This window comes from Rhinatrema bivittatum, chromosome 7 (assembly GCF_901001135.1).
Source record: "Rhinatrema bivittatum chromosome 7, aRhiBiv1.1, whole genome shotgun sequence".
In the NCBI taxonomy this organism is placed as follows: Eukaryota; Metazoa; Chordata; class Amphibia; order Gymnophiona; family Rhinatrematidae; genus Rhinatrema; species Rhinatrema bivittatum.
The window spans coordinates 231,986,883-232,009,272 of NC_042621.1; the positions used below are offsets into that span (position 1 = coordinate 231,986,883).

At 44.0% G+C, this 22,390-nt stretch overlaps 1 protein-coding gene across 8 annotated transcripts in view; it reads right to left on the reverse strand.

Moving 5' to 3' along the window:
- KNDC1 (kinase non-catalytic C-lobe domain containing 1) overlaps positions 1-22,390 on the reverse strand; it is a 283,690-nt gene that overhangs the window by 59,739 nt on the left and 201,561 nt on the right. For all 8 annotated transcript variants that reach the window (XM_029609968.1, XM_029609973.1, XM_029609974.1 and 5 more), the window contains one exon: positions 3,143-3,567. In XM_029609968.1, coding sequence (XP_029465828.1) covers positions 3,143-3,567 — 425 coding nt within the window. The remainder of the gene's footprint in view (positions 1-3,142; positions 3,568-22,390) is intronic.

The following is a 22,390-nucleotide window of genomic DNA, read 5'->3' on the forward strand; positions in this document are numbered from 1 at the left end:
CTGAGAGCGGGAGATCGCGCCGGGACCCCCCCACTGGACCCTAGGTAATTTAAAACATTTTGGGGGGCTTCGGGAGGGTGGTGGATTTGTTTTAAAGGGTCAGGGTGGATTTTAGGGTTGTTTTGGTGTGCCGGTTTTCCCGCCCTCCCCCCTCCCCCAATTTACAATTTTTTGATGATAAATCGGGGGAATTGCTATTGTATCGCGGCTCTAACGATTTTTGATGATTTAAAATATATCTGACGATTGTTTTAAATCGTCAAAAAACGATTCACATCCCTAACATGCCACTCTTGATGCTGCTTTGCTCCTCTTTTGGTGTTTTTGGTTGTTCAGCTGCAGATACCAATACTCTCTCCTTACCTAACCCTGCTCCTTTTTTCATGTAGGCAAAAGTACATGTGCTGTCAAACAGTGTGCATACCTTTACTCATGCTGAGTGTGGGCCAATTTTTAAAGGGGCTGTTTAAGTTTTGAAAATTGCCTCCTTAATATCTTGCTCTACTTTGAAAAATCTATTGGCACTATATAATAATAATAATAATAATAATAATACTCTGACATTCTTTACTCTGTTTTTCCTTCACCACAAACTATTTTAGAAGCAGTTATTTATAATGCTAGTAAATTTAGTTAGTTCATCTTAATCTTTTTTTAATATCTTAGGAAATGAGAAATTTGTTTACCAAAGCACATAGAATGAATTCATTTTATAGGACATGATTTTGTTATACTGTACATAATAGAGGATTTATAAATTAATATACATTGTTTATTCATTCTAGCACTAATCAAATATGTTACAAGGCTGATAGTAAGCAGACACATCAAGGCTTTATTTCTAAAAAAGGAGTCAATCAGACTTATTCAGACATTTCTGGTGCATAAAAACGAGAAAAGGATGCACATTGGCAATGTGAAAGACTCCCACCAGCCTCCTTTTAGGTTAAATTTTTCATCAGGAATTTAAGGGGAAATTTTTAAAACTGGTTTAATGAAAAAGTTCCTAGATATTTTTACTTACGGCTATTCACCACTTCTCAAAGGGAAAGTATGTAGTTTCTTCATCTTTGAAAACTGCCTACAGAGATTTGAAAATTACCTGCAGAGATTTGCACTTCCTTTTTCTACAGACTCTCTTTTCCCTCAAAAACAATGTGCCTAGTATTGAAAATGTAGTTGTTGCAGTCCCCATCCTAATCCCACCTCCAAGATCACCTTTTCTCAGTGTGGGTAAAATTATGTACATTGTGGCACTAAGGGGTAGATTTTCATAGGTGCGTGCACACATCCATGTGCGCGTGCTTCCTGGCGCGCACACGTGGATGCGCTGATTTTACAACATGCACGCGCTGGCATGTGCATGTTATAAAATCGTTGTGCTGCGTGCACAAGGGGGGGGGTAAAGTTCTGCAAATTTGTGCAGTGACTCATTGCGGCTTTCCCCAGTTCCCTCCCAGTCCTCTCCAATTAAGGAGCGGACTGGGAGGGACCTTCCCTACCCCATACCCTAAGGGCCAGATTTTGTTTGCGCAACCCGTGTGCATGTTATAAAATCCAGGGTCGGCGCACACAGGGGGGTGCACAATCGTGCAACCTGCGCATGCGGAGCCGAGCAGCCTGCCTCCATTCCCTCCAAGGCTGCTCCGAAATCGGAGCGGCCTCAGTGGGAACTTTCCTTCCATCCTCCCGCACCTTCCCTCTCTAACCCGCCCCCCAGCCCTAACTAAACCCCCCCTGACCTTTATTGAAGAGGTTACACCTGCCTCCGGGCAGGCGTAACTTGCACGCGCCGGCTCTCCATCCCCAGGCCCGGTGGCTCTTCTGGAGGCCTCGGTCCCGTACCCGGAATGCCCCCAGGCCGGTGCTCGGCCCACGGCCCCGCCCCCGGAACGCCCATGTTTTCAAGCCCCGGGACTTACGCGCGTCCTGGGGCTTGTGCGCGCCGCCGAGCCTATGCAAGATAGGCTCGGCGCACACAGGGTGAGGCAGGGGTAGGTTTTCGGGGGTTGCGTGTGTATCTTATGCATGCAACCCTTTGAAAATCTACCCCTAACTTTCCTTCCCATTGCCCTCTCCTCCCCATTCCTAAACCTTTTCTCTTACCTTTTTCAAATTTTATTTTGTTGCTTACTGCTCCACTGGAGCAGTAGCAACTTGCGCGCTATCCGTCCCTTCCCTGGTACAGTGGCAAATGGCCGCTTCTAAAATGCGCGTGGCATGCACAAGGCCCGGCTGCGCGCATAACCAGTTTTCCCCATGCACACCTTTTTAAAAATCTACCTGAATATGCATACTTTCAACAACATATAGGGTAGGCAATTTTTAAGAAAACCTTTTACCCAGTTAAATAGATTTATATGAGTAAATGGCTTTTGAAAATTGCTTCTATATAATCTGTTGATTAATACGGTTTGACTACTAATCAGTACTATGCTTTAAGTGCTTTTCCTTATGTGCTTACATAATGATAATATACAGAAAAAATAAATTTAAATACTCTATCACCTGAATTGTTGTATCTAATTTAGGTAATTTTTTACTGGAAAGGGAGGTAACAAAAATGAATAAATAAGTAAATATAGCTCCAAGGTATTTTATTTATGTAATTTCTCTACAGGTTCATATTGATCCTTGTTGATTCTATTTTACTGAATATTCAATTAGTGTCTTTGATAAGCCTATTTCTATAAAAAAAAAAAGTTTTAAAACTGCTACTTGCTTTTCTGCATGATATAAAGCAAGTAGCGGTTTTAAAACATATAATTCAAATCCATTGCAGCTTAATTACTAAACATTTATGAAAGAAACCTTACACTGAAACAGCAAACAGAAAAATGAAGCATGCTTGCAAACCAGTGCTCAGTTTCATCTTTGAGTGAAAACAAGAATGTACTTGAAGGAATTACTATCTCATTTACTTCACAATCTACATAAGCATTCTTGTTCATGTACAAAGTGAGGCAAATTAGGGTTTAGATATCAAACACAAAATTACAAATACAAAAATTCTAAATATAGACTACAAAAATCAAAATCTGATGCTACTTTGTTCAAATTAATTAGCATATCTAAACTTGTGAAAGATAGATTTTTGACTAGTTTGACTTTCCTAAAACTCAGAAAAAATAAAAGCACTTACTAGTTTCTTAGCTTCTATGCTTGGTATTTCATTTTTTTTCTGCATTCCAAGTTTTTTCACGTAACTTTGAACGTCTGGATGAAAGCATCCAGCACCATAGAAAGCACTGCTCCAGCCTGGATTGCATCTATAAGTGTCAGCTGTACAGGCAGGCATGACACCAAGGGTTTTAATTGTTCTTATCAGCATATCCTCTGCATTTTGTCCATCCATATCCTTAAAATCTGGATTAAGACTAAAAGTGTCATCTTGTAAAAAATTGCTTTCAATGGGGTGCTCTTTGATTTCTGTTCCTAGTAGAGGATGTAGTGGTCTGTATTCCTTCTCAATGTTGTCTGGTAAAAACTCCTTGAAGTCAATTCCATCAAAGCATAAATCTACAGTAGATGATATGGCAGACTCAGAAGCTACCTGTGTTTCTTTTCCTTGAAAAAATAATGAAAGGTCATATGTAGGCATACATACTCTTATTTGTATTAGATTTAAATGTCCATCTTCTTTTAAAAAAAGACTTAAAACATGGCTGTTCAGCCTAGCCTTCCCTGACTCTTAATGCTATCCTTCCCATACTCCAAACTCTAGCCTTCACAGACTCCTAATTCTCGCCCCCTCAAACTCTTAATTCCTCCTCTCTTTCTTTCGAACTGACACCCCATTCAGTTCAACACAGTCTGTCAATTCGCTCCTACTATGTTTCTTAGCCATCTCTCCCACACATTCCTCTAAGACGCCATTTTATGTTATGAAATGTCTGGTTATGTTATGTTGTCTCAGTTGTTTCAGCTATATGTTAAGTTATACGATAGGATAAGTTACAGTTTACGATACTTTAAGTTATAATTCATTCCATATTTATATGCCTCACTGTTCTATGTAACGCTCCTAAGCAAATTTTTGTAGTTACATTGTAAACCGGTGTGATTTGTATTCTTACAGGAACATGGGTATAGAAAAATTAAAAATAAATAAATAAAATGCCAGTGCTAAGAATTACTTTTTTTCAGACCACCCATATTCATGGAAAGTGGTAAAGCTTTAAGACCACTTTTGATGTCAGTTATCAAGACAACCACCATCTACAGAGAAGACAGTCTCACTATTTTCTCTGTTGCTTAATTTCTTTGCTGCTCTATTTACTGAGTGACTGAATTAAAGTAACAACTAGCACAACAAATGCAATTTAAAATTATACTTGGCAAGTCACAATTGTTAACAAGTACATATTTTCAAATATCTGTTTAGGAAAGGTTGTAAAATTCCATGAACCACATAAAAGTGTGCCATTATCATTTTTTAATTTTAGAAAAAAAATTTGTGGTGTATTTATATAGAAATGCTGGAGACTAAAGGAGTAACAGAATTTAAACTTTTCACAGCTAAGAACAAGATGTGCTAGCAAAAAAATAGAATAAATGGAAAAAAAAACAATGAAAGGGTTAAAGAAAAATGAGACAGGCATAGGGGAATCTTTAGCTACAAAGAACTGAAAAGAAAGCCTGAGATCAACTAGAGAATTCAGCATTATAAAAGAAAGTAATTTGGGCAGATTTAAAATGCCGGGAGTCTTTATCTGCTACCATATTTGGATTTTAAACACAAATTCTTATTTACAAGTTCTGACAGAGCATATTGAAAGCTGGAAACTCGGTTCATGTCTCAGTCTTTTGAACATCTGATGTGGCAATTATTGGGTAGGATGGAATATTGCAATCTGCAAGTACTGGGCTTTTTTGTCTTGTTCCTTTTCTATCTGACTTATTGTATCAATGGGGATAGTTTGGGTTTGATAAAAAAAAAAAAAAGAAGGCATTGGTCAAGTAATGCTATCAAACTATTTAAAAGAATTTAAAGTTTTATTTATGTATGCATTTTTAATTCCATTGTTATATTATGTTGTACATCACTTCAAGCGATCTTTAATCAGAGAAGCGATACATAAATATTATTAAATAAATAAATAAATACATATTTATGGCTATTATAATACATTTTAGAAATACATGCACTACAGAATTCTAACAGTTGTACTAGTCCTGTAGAAAACAGGAGTCTATTAAGTTGTGATACCTTCTAAAGGACCAACAAAAATGATGTAGTAAATAAGCCTCTTTTTCGCTAATAAAAATTGAAGAACATAAGATTTGCCATAATGGCTTACTCTAAAGGTCCTTCAAGTCCAGTATTCATTTACAACAGTAACCAATCCGAAGTACCTGACAGGATCCCAAAAGGTCACTAGATTCCATGCTGCTTATTGCAGGGATAAAACAAATCAGAGAAAATTATTTTTCACTCAATGTACAATTAAGCCATGGAATTAATTTCCAGAGGATGTGGTTAAGGCAGATAGTGTATCTGAGTTTAAAAAAGGTTTGGATAAGTTCCTGGAGGAGAAGTCCATAAACTGCTGTTAATCAAGTTGACTAAGAGAATAGCCACTGCTTGTTGCTGTCTTTGGTAGAATAGGGTCTATTTAAGGTTTGGGTACTCATAACCTGGATTGACCACTGTTGGAAGTAGGATGCTGGGTTTGATGGACCCTTGGTCTGGCCCAATATAGCAACTTCTTACATTCTTATGGATTTCCCCAAGTCCACCTTAATGATGGGTAATGGACTTTTCTTTCAGAAACTTGTCCAAACTTTTTTTAAACCAGCTACACTAACACCTTTTACCACATCCTCCAGCAATGAATTCCAGAGTTTATGCATTCAATAAAAATATTTTCTATTTGTTTTAATTGTATTATCTAGTAACTTCATTACATGTCCCATGGTCTTTGTGCTTTCTGAAAGAGAAAACATCTGATTTGCATTTACCTATTCCACTCTACTTATTTTAGAGACCTGTATCATATCTCCCCTCAGCAGTCTTTTCTCTAAGCTGAAAAGCCCTAACCTCTTTATCCTTTCCACATAGGGAAATTGTTCCATCTCTTTATTATTTTAGTAACCCTTCTCTGGACCTTTTCTAATTCTGCTATATCTTTTTGAGATGTGGTAACTAGAATTGCACACAATACTCAAGGTAAGGTTGCACCATGGAGTGATACAGAGGAATTTTGATATTCTCTGTTTTATTCTTCATTCCTTTCCTAATAATTCTTAGTATTCTATTTGTTTTCTTGGCTGCTGCCAGACACTGAGCAGAGAATTTCAACATATTAATCAACGATGCCTAGATCTTTTTCCTGGCTGGTGACTCCCAATGTGGAACTTTGCAATATATAGCTATAATTTGGGATGTTCTTCCCTATGTGCATCACTTTGCACTTGTCTACATTAAGACTGTAACTTTGATACCAGCGTGTGGGCTCACATGTATGCCAGCTTGCGCCAAAGGATGTGGCCATATTATACCACACACGTATAACCGCACATGGTATAAAATAGACTGTATACACGTACGTGTGTGCACAATTTTATATGAATGCGCACAAATGCCGTCTCTACTGCCTATGAGGGGTAGTAGACAATGCATACTGATGCAATTACCAGTTTCTCCAGTTTGTTCCCAGTTCGCCCAGGTAAGAGATAGGACTTCCCAATCCACCTAGTTAAATAGCCTCCCTTTTATCCTTTTAGCACCAAACCTTAAATTCCAGGCTAGTCAGCAGGGTTTTATTTTATTAATACTTAAACACATTGCAAAAGATTTTTTTTTATAACTTTCTCTAATCTACAAATGTCTCTAAAGATATACAGAAGACCTTCATAACACCCCACGGTTACTACAAATTTTTACCATTATGGATCATATTTAATCATAGATCCTTTTTTCTTTCGTGACTTTTTTCTTTGTGGTATATTTTTCAAAATGTGACTTTTTTCGTTTTTTAATAAATTTCTTTAATAAAGTGAAACTAATTCTGATGATTTGAACCAAATTTCCCAAAGATGGAAAGCTGTCATTTGATTAATGTAACACGACATCCTACGTATAGGCACCAGGGTATTTAAATTGAACTCAATACGGGCACAAGATTCTTTGATGAATCAGAACTAAATTTTATTTTTTATGACATTTTACAGATGAGAGCAATATTCAGAAAAGCAGCAAATAGATAACTTACCTAGTTAAAAAATGTTGTGGGTTATAGAGTTAGTCTTTGCTATGTTCTATCTATTGGGAATGTTGATGTTTTCAAACATGTTTAGCTGAAAATAGGTTAATAAAGACTAAATAAAAAAATGTAGTCAGATAAGTTGTCAGGGATAATCAACAGGATTACATCTTGCTGAATATATTCACCTAAAGTTATCCGGATATATGTACCCAGATAACTTTCAAATTAAACTGGCTGTGTTCGAATGTAGCCAGTTAGATTTGAAAGTTATCCAGGTATGTATATCAAAATATTATCTAACAGTAACAATACAGCTTATGCTAACAGCAATAATGTATGCTGCTGGAAGCACTACAATTATATCATGCTCCAGGTGGCATAGGGGATTTGCAGGGTGCTGGGTGAAGCTAGAAGATTCATGTTGGAGTTGTGGGGAAGGGGGGGGGGGGGGGGAGAGATGTGCATGAGAAGGTGGCATGGAAACCCAATATATTTGTTGAATTGAGGAGGAGGATGGCAATGAGGCTTCTGGAGACAAAAGACCTGAAATGTTTATAAAACATTTTGGTGGGGCTTGGGGATGAGGGAGGGTTTGAGAGCTTTATCCAATTAAGTTAAAGTTTTATTTGGGGGGGCAGGGGAAGAGCAGAGTTGCTTACCTGTAACAGGTGTTCTCACAGGACAGCAGGATGTTAGTCCTCACATATGGATGACATCATCAGGATGGAGCCCAATCACGGAATACTTTTGTCAAAGTTTCTAGAACTTTGACTGGCACCTACTGGGCATGCCCAGCAATGCACTTACCCTGCATCCAGCAGGGGTCTCCCTTCAGTCTTATGTATAGTAAAGTAGAGCGTGCGAAAAATAAAATAATAAATCGCAAGCATACTCAAATCCGTGGGGTGGCGGGTGGGTTTTGTGAGGGCTAACGTCCTGCTGTCCTGTGAGAACACCTGTTACAGGTAAGCAACTCTGCTTTCTCACAGGACAAGCAGGATGGTAGTCCTCACATATGGGTGAATAACAAATTGAGGATGTCTGCGCATGTACCAAAAACACCCAAAGACGTTCAACAGGCACAACAGCGGTGGTTCTTTGGATAACGAGCAGCCTGAAAATCCCAGCTGGTATAGAAGGAAGTTGGTTATTACGCTGAAAATAGATTGCGCAGAACAGACTGGCTAAAGATAGAATCTTGTGTGCCAGCTTTGTCCAGGCAATAGTGGGCTGCAAAGGTATGGAGAAAACTCCACGTTGCAACTTTGCAGATATCAAGAAGAGGTACAGGACGTAGGTGTGCTACCAACATTGCCATTGCTCTAATGGAGTGCGTCTTAATGCGTCCCTGGAGCGGAAGGCCTGCTTGATGATAGCAGGAGGAAATACAGTCCGCTAGCCAGGAGGATGTCTGCTTTCCTACCGGGATTCCCAGCTTAAGTTTATCAAAGGAAACAAAGAGCTAGGTGGATTTCCTAAGGCCTGCAGTGAGTTCCAAATAAAAGGCCAGCGCACGTTTGCAGTCCAAGGAATGCAGAGCCCTCTCACCAGGAAGTGAGTGGGGTTTGGGAAAGAAAGTAGGCAGCACTATGGATTGATTTAAATGAAACTCAGATACCACTTTCAGAAGAAATTTAGGATGAGTGCGAAGGATCACCCGATCATGAAGAAATTTCGTGTAAGGGGGTATGTAACCAGCGCCTGTAGCTCACTGATCCTGTGAGCAGATGTCAACACCAGAAGGAAAAGTACCTTCCAAGTGAGATGCCGCAACTCGCAGGATTGCAGAGGCTCAAACGGAGATTTCATGAGCTGCGCTAATACCACATTAAGGTCCCAAGCCGGGGCCGGTGGATGGACAGGAGGCTTCAGGTGAATCAAGCCCTTCATAAAGTGCACTACCAGGGGCTGCGTCGAGATAGAGACATCCCCTGTATCCCTATGGAAGGCGGCCACTGCACTGACATGCACCCTGATGGAGGAGGTTGTAAACCCGACTCCGAGAGATGCCAAAGGTAGTCTAAAAACTGATTCATGGGGCAGGTAAAAGGATCTAACTCCTTTGAAGTGCACCACAATGAAAATCTTTTCCATTTAGAATGATAAGACCTTCTAATAGAAGGCTTTTGTGCAGCTACAAGGACCTGGGATACAGAGTCCGAAAGATTGAGCAGTTGCAGGATCAACCTTTCAACATCCAAGCTGTCAATGACAAGGCCTGAAGGTTGGGGTGGCGCAATTGGCCGTTCCTCTGAGATATCAGGAACGGATCCGAAGCTAGGGGAATCTGCGGACACACTGAGAGATTGCGAAGGATGGGAAACCATGCCTGTCACGGCCAGTAGGGGGCAATGAGAATCATTAGACCCTTGTCCGTGCATAGCTTCACGAGAGTCTTGCTGATGAGAGGAAGTGGTGGGTGGGCATAGAGGAGGCCTTCCTTCCAGGACAGGACGAACACATCCCAAGGTGGAACTTGGCGACTGCGATGTAGGGAGCAGAAGTTGTCCACCTTGCTATTCTGAAGGGATGCAAAGAGGTCGATGGTCGGGTACCCCCACTTCCGAAATATTCTGTTTGCAATGACAGGGTTGAGGGACCACTCATGGGGCTGAAATTCTCGAGATTGTCCGCTAGAACATTGTCCACACCTGCCAAGTAGGTCGCTCTGAGAAGCATGGCCTGAGATAGAGCAAAAGCCCAAATCTGTGCTACCTCCCGACATAGGAGGTAGGATCTGGTTCCTCCCTGCTTGTTGATGTACCATATTGCTACTTGGTTGTCCATTTGGATCAGGATTGTTTTGTTGGACAAACAATCCCGAAACGCAGAGAGAGCATATCTGATCTCTTGGAGCTCCAGAAAATTTATTTGATGTTACGATTCCTCTGCCGACCAGGTTCCCTGAGTCTGAAGGTGGTTGACATGTACTCCCCACCCTAGAGAGGAAGCATTGGTTGTTAAGATCATCTGAGGTTCTGGAGCTTGAGATTGTAGCCCTTGAAGCAGGTGGGACGCCTGGATCCACCACGTCAGTGAGAGGTGAAGCTGCCTGGTGATATGGACAATTTCGGACATTGGATGACGTGCCTGTGACCACTGGGACCTTAATGTCCACTGCATTACTCACATGGTCAGATGAGCCATTGGGGTAACATGGACCGAGGATGCCATATGTCCTAGTAAGACAAGTAGATGACGAGCCGTTGTGGATCGGCGAGACTGCATAGCCTCCACCAGCAATACTAACGTGTGAGCTCGGTCCCTGGGAAAAAAAGGCCTTTGCTTGGATCATGTCAAGATCCGCTCCGATAAAGGAGAGGAACTGAGACGGAATCAGGTGAGATTTCTGATAATTGATTAGAAATCCCAATGATAGTAGTAGCCGCAGTGTAAGATGGAGGGAGTGAAGAACTCCTTCCAATGACTGAGCTCTCAGTAACCAGTTGTCCAGGTAAGGATAGACATGAGTGCCCAGTCTTCTTAAATATGCGGCTACAACTGCCAGGCATTTCGTGAAGACATGAGGGGCTGACGCAAGGCCGAATGGAAGTACCCTGTACTGGAAATGTTGGTCTCCAGCAAAGAAGCGGAGGTATTTTCTGTGAGACGGGGTAATTGCGATGTTCATGTACGCATTTTTCAGGTCTAGAGAGCAAAGTCAATCCCCCTGTTGGAGAAGTGGAAGCAAGGAGCCCAAGGTTTCCATCCGAAACTTCTCTCTTCAAAGATGTTTGTTTAGAGCCCAAAGGTCTAATATTGGGTGAATACCTCCTGTCTTTTGGGATTAAAAAGTATCGGAAGTAGAATCCGAGTCCCCTCTGGGAAAGAGGAACCGGTTCTATGGCATTCGCTTGCAGAAGAGAAGTTACTTCCATCTGTAGATGAAGGTAGTGGTTGGAGGGGGTACAGCCCGGCCGAGGTGGACTGTCCAACAGGACAGAGAGGAAGTTTAGATGGTAGCCTTGAACTACGACCGACTCTACCCACCGGTCTGTGGTGTTTTTTAGCCACATGGTAGAGAAGTGGCATAGCCGGCCCCCAACATGCAGATTTGGCAGAGGGGGATGATCTTTGCTCCCGAGTTGGAAGTCAAAATCCTGCCGCAGGAGTAAGCTGGGCAGGAGGCTGAGTTTTCTGAGTCCGTGGCTGGCGTGGTACAGACTTCTGGAATGGCCGGGACGGGCAAGCCCATGCCGATGGTGGATAATATCTCCGGGCTTTGTACACTGTTCGTTTAGCCTCTCATCTGAATGGGCGCTTGGAGGGAGCCGAAAATTCAGTATGAGCGGCTGAGAGCTGATGGAGTGTTTCATCGTGGTCCTTTAGCTGGGCTACCATCACCTGGATCTTTTCACCAAAGAGGTTATCCCCTGTGCAGGGGAGGTCAGCCAAACGATCCTGTACCTCCGGGCGGAAATCCGAGGACTTCAGCCAAGCCCAACAGCTGCTGATAATCTGGAGGCTGTATCAAAGACATCATATGTCGATCTGATCCCATGTTTTCCAGCGACGAAGCCTTTTTTTTAATGATGGAGTGCAGCTGGTCTTGAAGCTGCTCTGGGAGGGACTCACAAGAGTCCTGTAGTTGTTTAAACAGGTTTCGATTGTACTGTGTCATATATAGCTGATATGACACAATACGCGAGATGAGCATAGTTCCATGAAACACCCTGCAGCCCAAAGCATCAAGAAACATCTGCTCCTTCCTAGGTGGCGCCGAGGAATGGGGCTTTGGATGCTTAGTTCTCTTCTGGGCGGACTCCACCACCACTGACCGATGTGCCAATTGTGTCTTTTGGAAGCCCGGGGATGGCTGAACTAGGTAGATTGCGTCCGTCTTATGGTTCACGGGAGGAACCGTTCCAGGATGCTCCCAGTTTCGCTGCATTAAATCCTGTAGAACTTCATGGACTGGGACGGACATGATTTCCTTTGGAGGATTTAGGAACTGAAGTACTTCCAGCATTTTATGCCTGGAATCCTCCTCCGTCTGCAGTGTGAAGGAAATAGTCTCCGCCATCTCTTTGATAAAACTAATAAAGGAGAAGTCTTCTGGCAGAGACCTGCACCTTTCCTCTGGAGGTGACGGCTCCGAAGGGACCTCGGTTGAGTCCTGGGATTCAGATGAATCGTCTGCCCATGGATCATAAGGTTGATCCCCTGCATCCATTGGTGGTCTTATTGGAAAACCTGGAACTCCTCCGGCCGGAGGAGGTCTTGGCATTGAAGGTATTGGTGCCGGCATCGATGGTCCTAGCCTTGGCATCGATAAATCAAGATCCAGTATCGGTGCCGGGTGAAATGGCACCGATGGCATCGGGGACTTCACTGGTGTCCTCGGTGCGGGTACTCCCGAAGGCCCCGGAACAGGCTCTGGCCTCAACACATCCTCTTCCCCTGATGAGAGTGGGATGGGTGTCAATGGAGCCATGGGGGATCAATGATTTCCTCGGTGCCCCCAGCAGGGCACCGATAAGCAAATCAAGCTTGTCGAGGAGAGGAAGCAGCATCGGTGGCATTGGTGCCGGTTCTGGCACGGGCACCGGTGCTGGTGTCGGTGGTCTCGGGAGGCCTTGGACAGCCTGCATCACTGCCTCTTGCACCATCTGGTGCAATTCCTCTCGGAGCGCTGGACTGGTGAGCCCCAGGTCTGGAGTGGGAGACATGGTGGGCAACACCTGAGGGTCCACCGGTCCCGGTGGAGTCTCGGTAGCCATGCCCACCGAAGGCGAGGGATGCCTCTGTGCATCCAGCTTCGAGGGCAATTTATGCTCCTCAGCATGGGTCTTCTTCTTCGGTGGCTTGCTCGATGACGCCACCGGTGTTGTGGAAGTCGAAGGCACCGGTCTCCGATGTTTGTGTTGGTGCTTTTCCCAGTGCTCAGCTTTCCCCGACTCCGGCATCAATGAAGGGGATGCCGAAGATTGAGACACTGATCGGGACTCTTCAGCCTCGGAACGATGCCGATGCTTCGCCGGGGATGGAGTCAATGGCGTCTGTGGAGACGGACGCTGAAATAAAAGCGCCATTTTTTCCAGCCATGCCTGATGGCCTTTCAGGGTCATTTGGGCACAAATGGTACATGTCTCCACGTCGTGTGATGGAACGAGACATAATACACAGACCAGATGAGGGTCCGTGATTGACATAGTCCTTGGACAGTCAGGGTACTGACGAAAACCTGTCACCATCATGGCCATCAAAAAACTTTAGGCCGGTCACAGACGGTGCCGACAAGGCCCACAGCGGTCCCTGCTGGGAACAGACTGACAAATGGGGCAAACTTACCGTACGGGTCGGCAATTGACGGCGGAGAAGGGAGACACCCTAGGGGGTATAAACTTTTGCAAGTTTTGAAATAAATTTCCTGAGGAGTAAATTCCTGTCAGGAACCGTGAAGAGCTCCAAAAATCCGAATGGTTATAGCTGCGTGGAAAAAAAGAAACTGAAGAAATACCCCTGCTGGATTGCAGGGTTAGTGCCATGCCTGGCATGCCCAGTAGCTGCCAGTCAAAGTTCTAGAAACTTTGATAAAAGTATTTCGTGATTTGGCTCCATCCTGATGATGTCACCCATATGTGAGGACTACCATCCTGCTTGTCCTGTGAGAATAAATCATGCCTGCTGGCCTGAAAACCTTTTGTTTCTTTTAGTTTTATTTTTGTTGTGTCCGTTGGTGCCTAACACCCTCTCTCTGCCCTCCTTACCTCTCCGGTGCCTCCCTCTCCATCCACAGGAAGACTGGCTGCCGCAGCATCGAATTGCCGAGGACCCTCGGGTGTTCCCAGACCGGCTCGACGCTGTAATCGCCATGCTTCCTGGAGGCCTAGGGGCGCGTGCGTGGCGCAGCCCCGATTGAAGTACCGGCATTGGCATGAACCTATCCTAGGCATGAACCTATCCTAGGCGTTCCCCGAAGATGATGTCACCCGCGATGGATATTTAAGGTCTTGAAATTTGCTAACACATCGAGTTAGCAAGGACACGGATTAACAACGGACTCACTTTGTCTGTCTAAGCTACTCTGCCGCCTCGGACTTACCAGAGGTACCCGCTCCTCGGGGGCCTCGCTCTCTCTTTGTTGTTTCAGGTGACAGTCTGGAACTGGTACTCGCTCCTCAAGGGCCCTGATCCCAGACTCGCTTTGTATACTCTTCTTCCTGGAAGTCTTCACTACCAACTATATCACCTACATCAGTAAGTTACCATCATTCTCTCTGAGCTTTCCCTGGAACCAAGTACTCACTCCTCGAGGGCCTATACTTTCCAGCTCCTGGGCTTCATTGAGACATTGTGTGAGTGTTACCATCTGCATACCCTGCCTACTCACTATTTCTCAGTCTCTCTTCAGCTCAGCCTCCAGGGATCGCTGTTCCAGTATCTGAGGGACTACAGCTCAGCCGGGCTTACCAGCTCACTACTGCCATCTCTGGTGGTTCAGTATACTGTCTAATAAAATAACTAGTGTGTGTTTGTCTCCTAACTCTGAGCCTGACCGGTGGTCCCTCTCAGGATCATCCCCCCGGGGCGTGGTCATCTGTCACTGGTCCAAGGATCCACCCTCAACTCTCAAATATAACAACAGATTGCTAACCAACAACAGATTGCTCCTAACTAACAACAGATTGCTCCTACCATCAGGCATCAGATCAATAACAGATTGCTAACTCCTAGCAGAAAGCTGAACAATTTTGCAGCCACTTAACAGGTTATGTTTTAATATAGCCAGTTAAGGCTAAAGTTATCCGGTTACATGTATATATTCAGGGACTGTTAATCTGCTTGCCCTTACAGAAGCAATCTCTTTTCCTGGAGGCACCAGCACTCCAAGTGTGAAACCCATCTAGATAGGATCCCCAGCCCAGGCAGGATGCATCTGTGATTAGGACTATTGAATGTGGACAAAGCCAACAGGACAGGTCATCCATGAGCTTTTTTGGTACACTGATACATTCTTGAACTCTCTGAGTTGCTTGATTTCATTGAGACTTGGAAGTTTATTGGTCATGAATTTTAAGTGCAAGTTGATAAAATTGAAAAAATAAATGTATTGACTGTAAGGCCTATGATTATATCCTAGAACCAAAGTAAAACAATCTTTGAGAAGTGCCAGATGGTTCTTTAGTATGATCATCCTCTTATAGAGTACAACTACTATCTGGTGCTTTCTATGAAAATAATATTCTATATTTAAATTTCAAGGATGGATGCTTGAGTAAGCATTTGAACTTATCCTTGCTTAGTGGGATTTTTTTTTTTTTTGATCATATGGAACTGTGCCATGGGAAGTAGAGTAGCAGCCCTAGTGGCTGGAGCAGTCTGAGAACCAGGGAAGCCAGGGTTCAAATCCTGTCCCACTGATATTCCTCGTGACCTTGGCAAGTCACTTCATCCTATAATGCCTCACATATAAACAGATTGTAATCTCTAGGGATGTGAATCGGGCTTCGGACGATTGAAAATATCGTACGATATTTTCAAAATCGTCAGAAATCGGGGGCTCCCCCAAAACAATAGGAAAAACCCATGATATTGTTTGTGGGGGTTCTCTTATCATTTTGGGGGAGGGCGGAAAAAACAGCACACAAAAATAACCCTAAACCCACCCCGACCCTTTAAAACTAATCCCTTAGTTTCCCCACCCTCCCGACCCCCCCCCAAAAAACTTTTTACAGGTACCTGGTGGTCCAGTGGGGGTCCCGGCAGCGATCTCCCGCTCCTGGGCCGTCGGCTGCCACTAATCAAAATGGCGCCGATGGCCCTTTGCCCTTACCATGTGACAGGGTATCCGTGCCATTGGCCGGCCCCTGTCACATGGAGGGAGCACTGGATGGCCGGCGCCATCATTAAAAATGGCGCGGGCCATCCAGTGCTCCTACCATGTGACAGGGGCCGGCCAATGGCATGGATACCCTGTCACATGGTAAGGGCAAAGGCCATCGGCGCCATTTTTATTAGTGGCAGCCGACGGCCCGAGAGCGGGAGATCGCTCTCAGGACCCCCACTGGACCACCAGGTACCTGTAAAATGTTTTTTGGGGGGGTCGGGAAGGTGGGAGAAGCTAAAGGATTAGTTTTAAAGGGCGGGGTGGGTTTTTTGTTTATCGGCTCGGGCACAGCTGATAAACAAAACCGCGATCTGGCCGGACAAAAAAAAACCAAACACGATGTGAATCGGAACCGGAATCCGAACTGATTCAGGTTCCGTTTCACATCTCTAGTAATCTCACTAGCACAGGGAACTACCTACTGTAACTGAATTGTAACTTGCCTTGAACATGGATTTGGAAAGGTAAGTAATTATATCCAAATCCACGAGAAGCACATGTACTGGTATTATAATTCTTATTGTTAAATAACCATTTGTATAGTGCTATCAGGTGTACATAGCACTGTACAGAAATACATAAAGAGACAAATAGTTAATAACAAAGATATACTGTTAAGGCCATACCGTTCAATATCCTTAACATATTCTTTGTTGAGGTCTCCTGAATCCACCTTACTTCCTCCATTGCGAACAGTAAATCTGAGATTCTGCTGGCAGGGAAGAAAGCCATGGTCCAAGTCATGTCTAGCAGAGCCCTATAAATGGCAATTGAGGTGATGGGCTCAAGTTGGATTTAGAGTCATTTATGATGAACTCTAATTCTAGAACCTGAACAGTACTCAAAATGGATCTCTCTGCCTCTGCCGGAGAGGTACTGAAAGAGCAAATATGCTTTGGCAGTCTTGAACCAGTAATTTGCTGGGATGAGAGGCTAGTGATCTATCTTTGATCCATTGGATGACTCTGGTAATTTTAAAGTTGAGCAAGCCAGGATAGTTTGCTCAAGGTCTCAAGAGTCTCAGGTAAAGATCGGCACCATGCCCCTGAGGACCTATATTGGTCGTCAGGGTTTACAAAATGAATCTTTGGATATACCTAGTGCAGTCAGATTGATTGATGCCTGCCACTCAGTGCTTTCCTGTGCTAAGCCACTGCCTCTTGCATTTGCCTCTGAAGTTATTTTTTAAAGATACCTGAGCTGAAGATATGATGAGGCTCAGAAAGAGAACGAGCTTTTGTCAGATCAGCCCGATAGGTGCCGAGTACCTGGAGCTAGACCTCTGCTCATGGCAAACGCATTTGAAGGAGAAAGCTCTCCTCCAAGAAGGGTGACCAAAATAATAAAGGGGATGGAACAATTCCCCTATGAAGAAAGGCTAAAGAAGTTAGGACTCTTCAGCTTGGAGAAGAGCCGGCTGAGGGGAGATATATAAAATAATGAGCAGAATGGAACGAGTAATTGTTAATCAGTTGTTTACTCTTTCGAAACGTACAAAGACAAGGGAGGACACAATGAAGTTAAGTAATACATTTAAAACTAATAAGAGAAAATATGTTTTTACTCAGTGCATAATTAGAAACATACAAACATAGAAATGACTGATCCACCCAGTCTGACCAGCATCCTTATGCTTATGCTAGTATCTGCTGCACTGGGCAAGTTACACTCCTGCTTATCAGTTTCCCAGACCATAAACGTCAGGCCCTGGGATGCTGTTCAAATCCAATTTCCCTAAACCCTTGCCGTGGAAGCAGAAAGCAATGAAGGAGCTGCATCTATAGTATCACACTTAGTGATTAAGGGTAGTAAAAGCTGCGTCAGCAAGTTACCCCCATGTTTATTTATTCCCCAAACCATAAAAGTCAGGGCCCTCATTGGTTGCTCTCTGAATCCAAATCCCCTTTTCCCACTGCAATTGAAGCAGAGAGCAATGATGGAGCTGCATTAACAGTATCAAGGCTTATTTGTTAAGGGTAGCAACTGCCACACCAGCAAGTTACCCTCAGTTACCCCCATGCACTTTTTCCTTTATTTCCATCCTGTAGCCTCTACGGCTCCACAGTGTTTATTTTATGATCCTTTGAATTCCTTCACTGTTTTTGTCTTCACCACCTCCTCCTCCAGAAGGGCATTCCAGGCATTCACCACCCTCTTTGTGAAGAAATATTTCCTGAGATTGGTTCTGAATCGTCCTCACTGGAGTTTCATTTCATGACCTCTAGTTCTACTGACTTCTTTCCAATGGAAAAGGTGTGATGATTGAACATCATTAAAACCTTTCAAGTATCTGAAGGTCTGTATCATATCTCCCCCTGCACCTCCTCTCTTCCAGGGTATACATATTCAGATCCTTCAGCCTCTCCTCATAAGTCTTCCAATGCTGACCCCTCACCATTTTGGTGGCTCTTTTTTGGACCGCCTCTATCCTGTCTTTACCCTTTTTGACATATGGGCACCAGACCTGAATGCAGTACTCCAGGTGAGGCCTCACCAAGGACCTGTACAAGGGCATTATCACCTCTTTTTTTCTTACTGGTTATTTTTCTCTCTATGTAGCCCAGCATTCTTCTGTCTTTAGCTATCACCTTGTCACATTGCTTTACTGCCTTCAGATCATTAGACACTATCACACCAAGTTCCCTCTCCCATTCTGTGCACATTAGGCTTTCACCAGCCATCACATTCAGCTCTTCTGAACTACCGCAGCCCAGATACATGACTCTGCACTTTTTCGCATTGAATCCCAGCTAAATCTTTGACCACTCTTCAAGCTTTCTTAAATCACTTTTACTTCTCTCTACTCCTTCAGGCATGTCCTCTCTGTTGCAGATCTTAGTATCATCCACAAACAGACAAACTTTCCTTCTATGCCTTCTGTCAGGTTGCTCACAGAGATATTGAACAGAACGGTCCAAAAACCTGTTGTCCGCGGTCGGGCCCACTTGCCCCCGTTTGCCTTCTCCAGCGACTGGTTCCGCCTCTCGTGGCCATGGGCAGCCGCCTCCGTGCTTGTGCTGCTCCCAGCTCCTCTGCGGATGTCCCAGCTCCGTGGGGAGATGCCGTCGTCCCATGCTGCGCCTCTCCCTAGGCGCGTGCACGCACTTGCTCTACCTTTAAAGGGGCTGCAGCGGGAAACCAGCCCGTGGCCCTGGATGATGACATCACTGGGTCCCGGTATATAAGCCAGTGCTTCCTTGCCTTGGCAACAGGTTTCCAAGCTTGTCATGTACTAGTTGCTTGTTCCTGTGTGTTCCTGGTTGCCAGTTTGTTCCTGCTTCGTCTGTGTTCCTGATTCCTGGTCCTGCCTTGTTCTTGATATCCGTTCCTGTTCCTGTGTTCATTTCTACCCCTTGACTATGTTTCAGATTGATACCTGGCTTGACCTCTGCTTTGTCTGACCACACTACTGACTGATACCTGGCTTGACCTCTGCTTCGTCTGACTACATTCCTGCCTGATTCTGGTTTGACCTTTGTCTCGCCTGACCATCCTTTGCTGACTCCTGGTTTGACCAGTGCATGTTTTGCCACTTCTCCTTGCCTGCCGCCTGTCCTGATCACTGCCTGTTCTTCCACACCTCTGCTGAATCTATTATGGGCTTGGCCTCTCAGGTTTCAGCCTGTTCTTACTCTGGCACCCCCTGTCTTGTTCCTGTTCTCCTTGGTGCCCGGGTCTCCTGGACTTTGCCTCGTCTGGACTTGTTCTCCAATCTCAACTACTACTGCTGGCCCCTGGCTGATCCTCTCATCACCTCTCGGAAGTCCTCAGACGGAGGCCCATCAAAGACCAGGTGGCCCCAGTACCCAAGGGCTCAACCTGAGGGGAACGAGGGCTGATATTGGTGAAGCTCCAGCCGGCCTCCATCAATCAGCCAGCTCCACCTGCCGACGGTGAGGACCTGTAGGGCTTGCCCTATGGGTAGCGTTAACCCCACCTCGTCCCAAGGGTCCACCTCCTGCGCAATAATCCAATCCCTGTGGCATTCCACTTAACATCGTTTTTTCTTCAGAATAGGTTCCATTTAATATTACATGATGTCTCCTATCAGTCAACCAGTTTGCAATAGATGCTACTGCTTTGGCACCCACTCCCAAGCTTCTCATTTTGTTCACGAGTCTCCTGTGTGAGACTGTATCAAAAGCTTTACTAAAATTCAAGTAAATCACATCGAGGGTTCTTCTCTTATCCAATTCTCTAGTCACCCAATTACAAAAATCAATCAGATTTTTCTGACAGAACCTTCCTCTAGTGAATCCTTGCTGCCGTGGGTCAAGCAACCACCGGATTGTAGATAGTTCACTATCCTTTTCTTCAACAGAGTTTCCATTAATTTTCCCACCACTGAGGTGAGGCTAACCAGTCTGTAGTTTCCAGCCTTCTCTCTGCTCACACTCTTGTGAAGTAGGACCACCACAGCTCTTCTTCAGTCATGCGGCACCACTCCCATTTCCAGGGATCTATTGAACATGTCCTTCAGCAGACCCGCTAGCACATCTCTGAGCTCCCTCAGTATCCTAGGATGTAACTCTTCCAGCCCCTTGGCCTTGTCCACTTTCAGTTTTACTAGCTCTTCCCATACATTCTCTTCTGTAAAGGGAGTTTCATGTATTCCATCCCCATCCACAGTCTTGCCAACTAGTGACGGTCCTTCTCCAAGGTCTTCTTTAGTGAACACTGAACTCAAGAATGTGTTTAATATTTCAACCATTTCTTTGTCTCTCTCCACACATTGATCTTTATCATCTTTCAATTTCACTATACCATGTCAGACCTTTCTCCTTTCTCTGATATAACTGAAAAATATTTTGTCACCTCGCCTCTTTTGGTAATCCTTTCTTCCGCCTGACTTTTTGCTTTCTTGATTTCTTTTTTCATCTCCCTCAGTTTCACCAGATATTCTTCCCTATGTTCCTCTTTTTGGGATTCTTTATATTTCTTGAATGCTGTTTTTTTTTGTTTTTTTGCCTTTATCTTATCAGCCACGTCCTTTGAGAATCAGATTGGTTTCTTACTTCTCTTACTTTTGTTTATTTTTCTAACATATAGATTTGTTGCCTTTGTAATTGCTCCTTTTAGTTTGGCCCATGGTTGTTCCAACTCTCTCATTTTCTCCCAGTCTTCTAGTTCTACCTCCAGGTATGTCCCCATTTCAACAAAGTCCGTATTTCTGAAACTTAAAACTCAGGTCTTCGTGTGACCTCTCCGTTTCCTATTTGCAATATCAAACCATACCGTTTGATGATCACTGGTGCTCAGATGGGCACCCACCTGGATATTAGAGACATTATCCCCGTTAGTGAGCACTAGGTCGAGTATAACTCCCTCCCTCGTGGGTTCCATTATTATTTGTTTGAACAGCTCCTTTTGAAGGGTATCCACTATCCCTCTACCTCTAGTAGATTCCGCAGAAGGGATTCTCCAGTCTACATGCAGTAGATTAAATTCTCCAACAATCAACACTTCTCCTTCTTTCCCACATTTTGGATGTCTTCGACCAGATCCCTAGTTCTTCCATTTGAATAAGAGGCCTATAAGCCACTCTAGTAAAAAGGGATGTACCATCATCTTTTTTTTTTTAGAATGGTCCATAATGCTTCTTCTCTACCCCACGCTCCTTGCAGGTCAGTTGCCTGAATATAATTTTTGACATAAAGAGCTACTCATCCATCTTATTTATTTATTTATTTATTTATTTATTTATTTATTTATTTAAAATTTTTATATACCGACATTCATCCAGGATATCATATCGGTTCACATTGTAACATAAACTGGCGCCAGGCATGGCGCTTTACATTGAACGATTAAAACATGCGAACAAGGTATTAAAAGGGGGTGGGAGATAACATGGGAAAGTTTGCATTAATTATATTATAGCAACGTTTGCAATTATATACATATGTACAATGGAAAATAAAGACTAAGAAGTGCAGGCAGGCTAGTGAGGGAGAAAGGGGAGGAGGTGAGAGGAGAGCTGAGATGGAGGGAGGAGCGGGGGAAAGAAGTAGGAGGGGGAAAGAGGGGAGGGGAGAGAGGGAGAGAGGGACAGTGAAGGGGAAAGTAGAGGGGGGAGTGGAAGGTGGATATAATGGATAGGAAGAGTGAAAAATTAGGTGTATGCTTTAGCAAAGAGCCAGGTCTTAAGCTTCCGCTTGAAAGATTTGAGGCATTCCTCTTGCCGTAAGTCAACTGGCATTGTATTCCAGAGGGTTGGCCCGGCTATCGATAATGCACGGGCTCTCGTGGAAGTAAGTTTGTAGAGTTTAGGAGAAGGGATAGGCATGGTTGCAAGGTGTGCATGTCTGGTAGGCTTAATAGACTGGTGTAAATGGAAGGAATCGTTAAACCA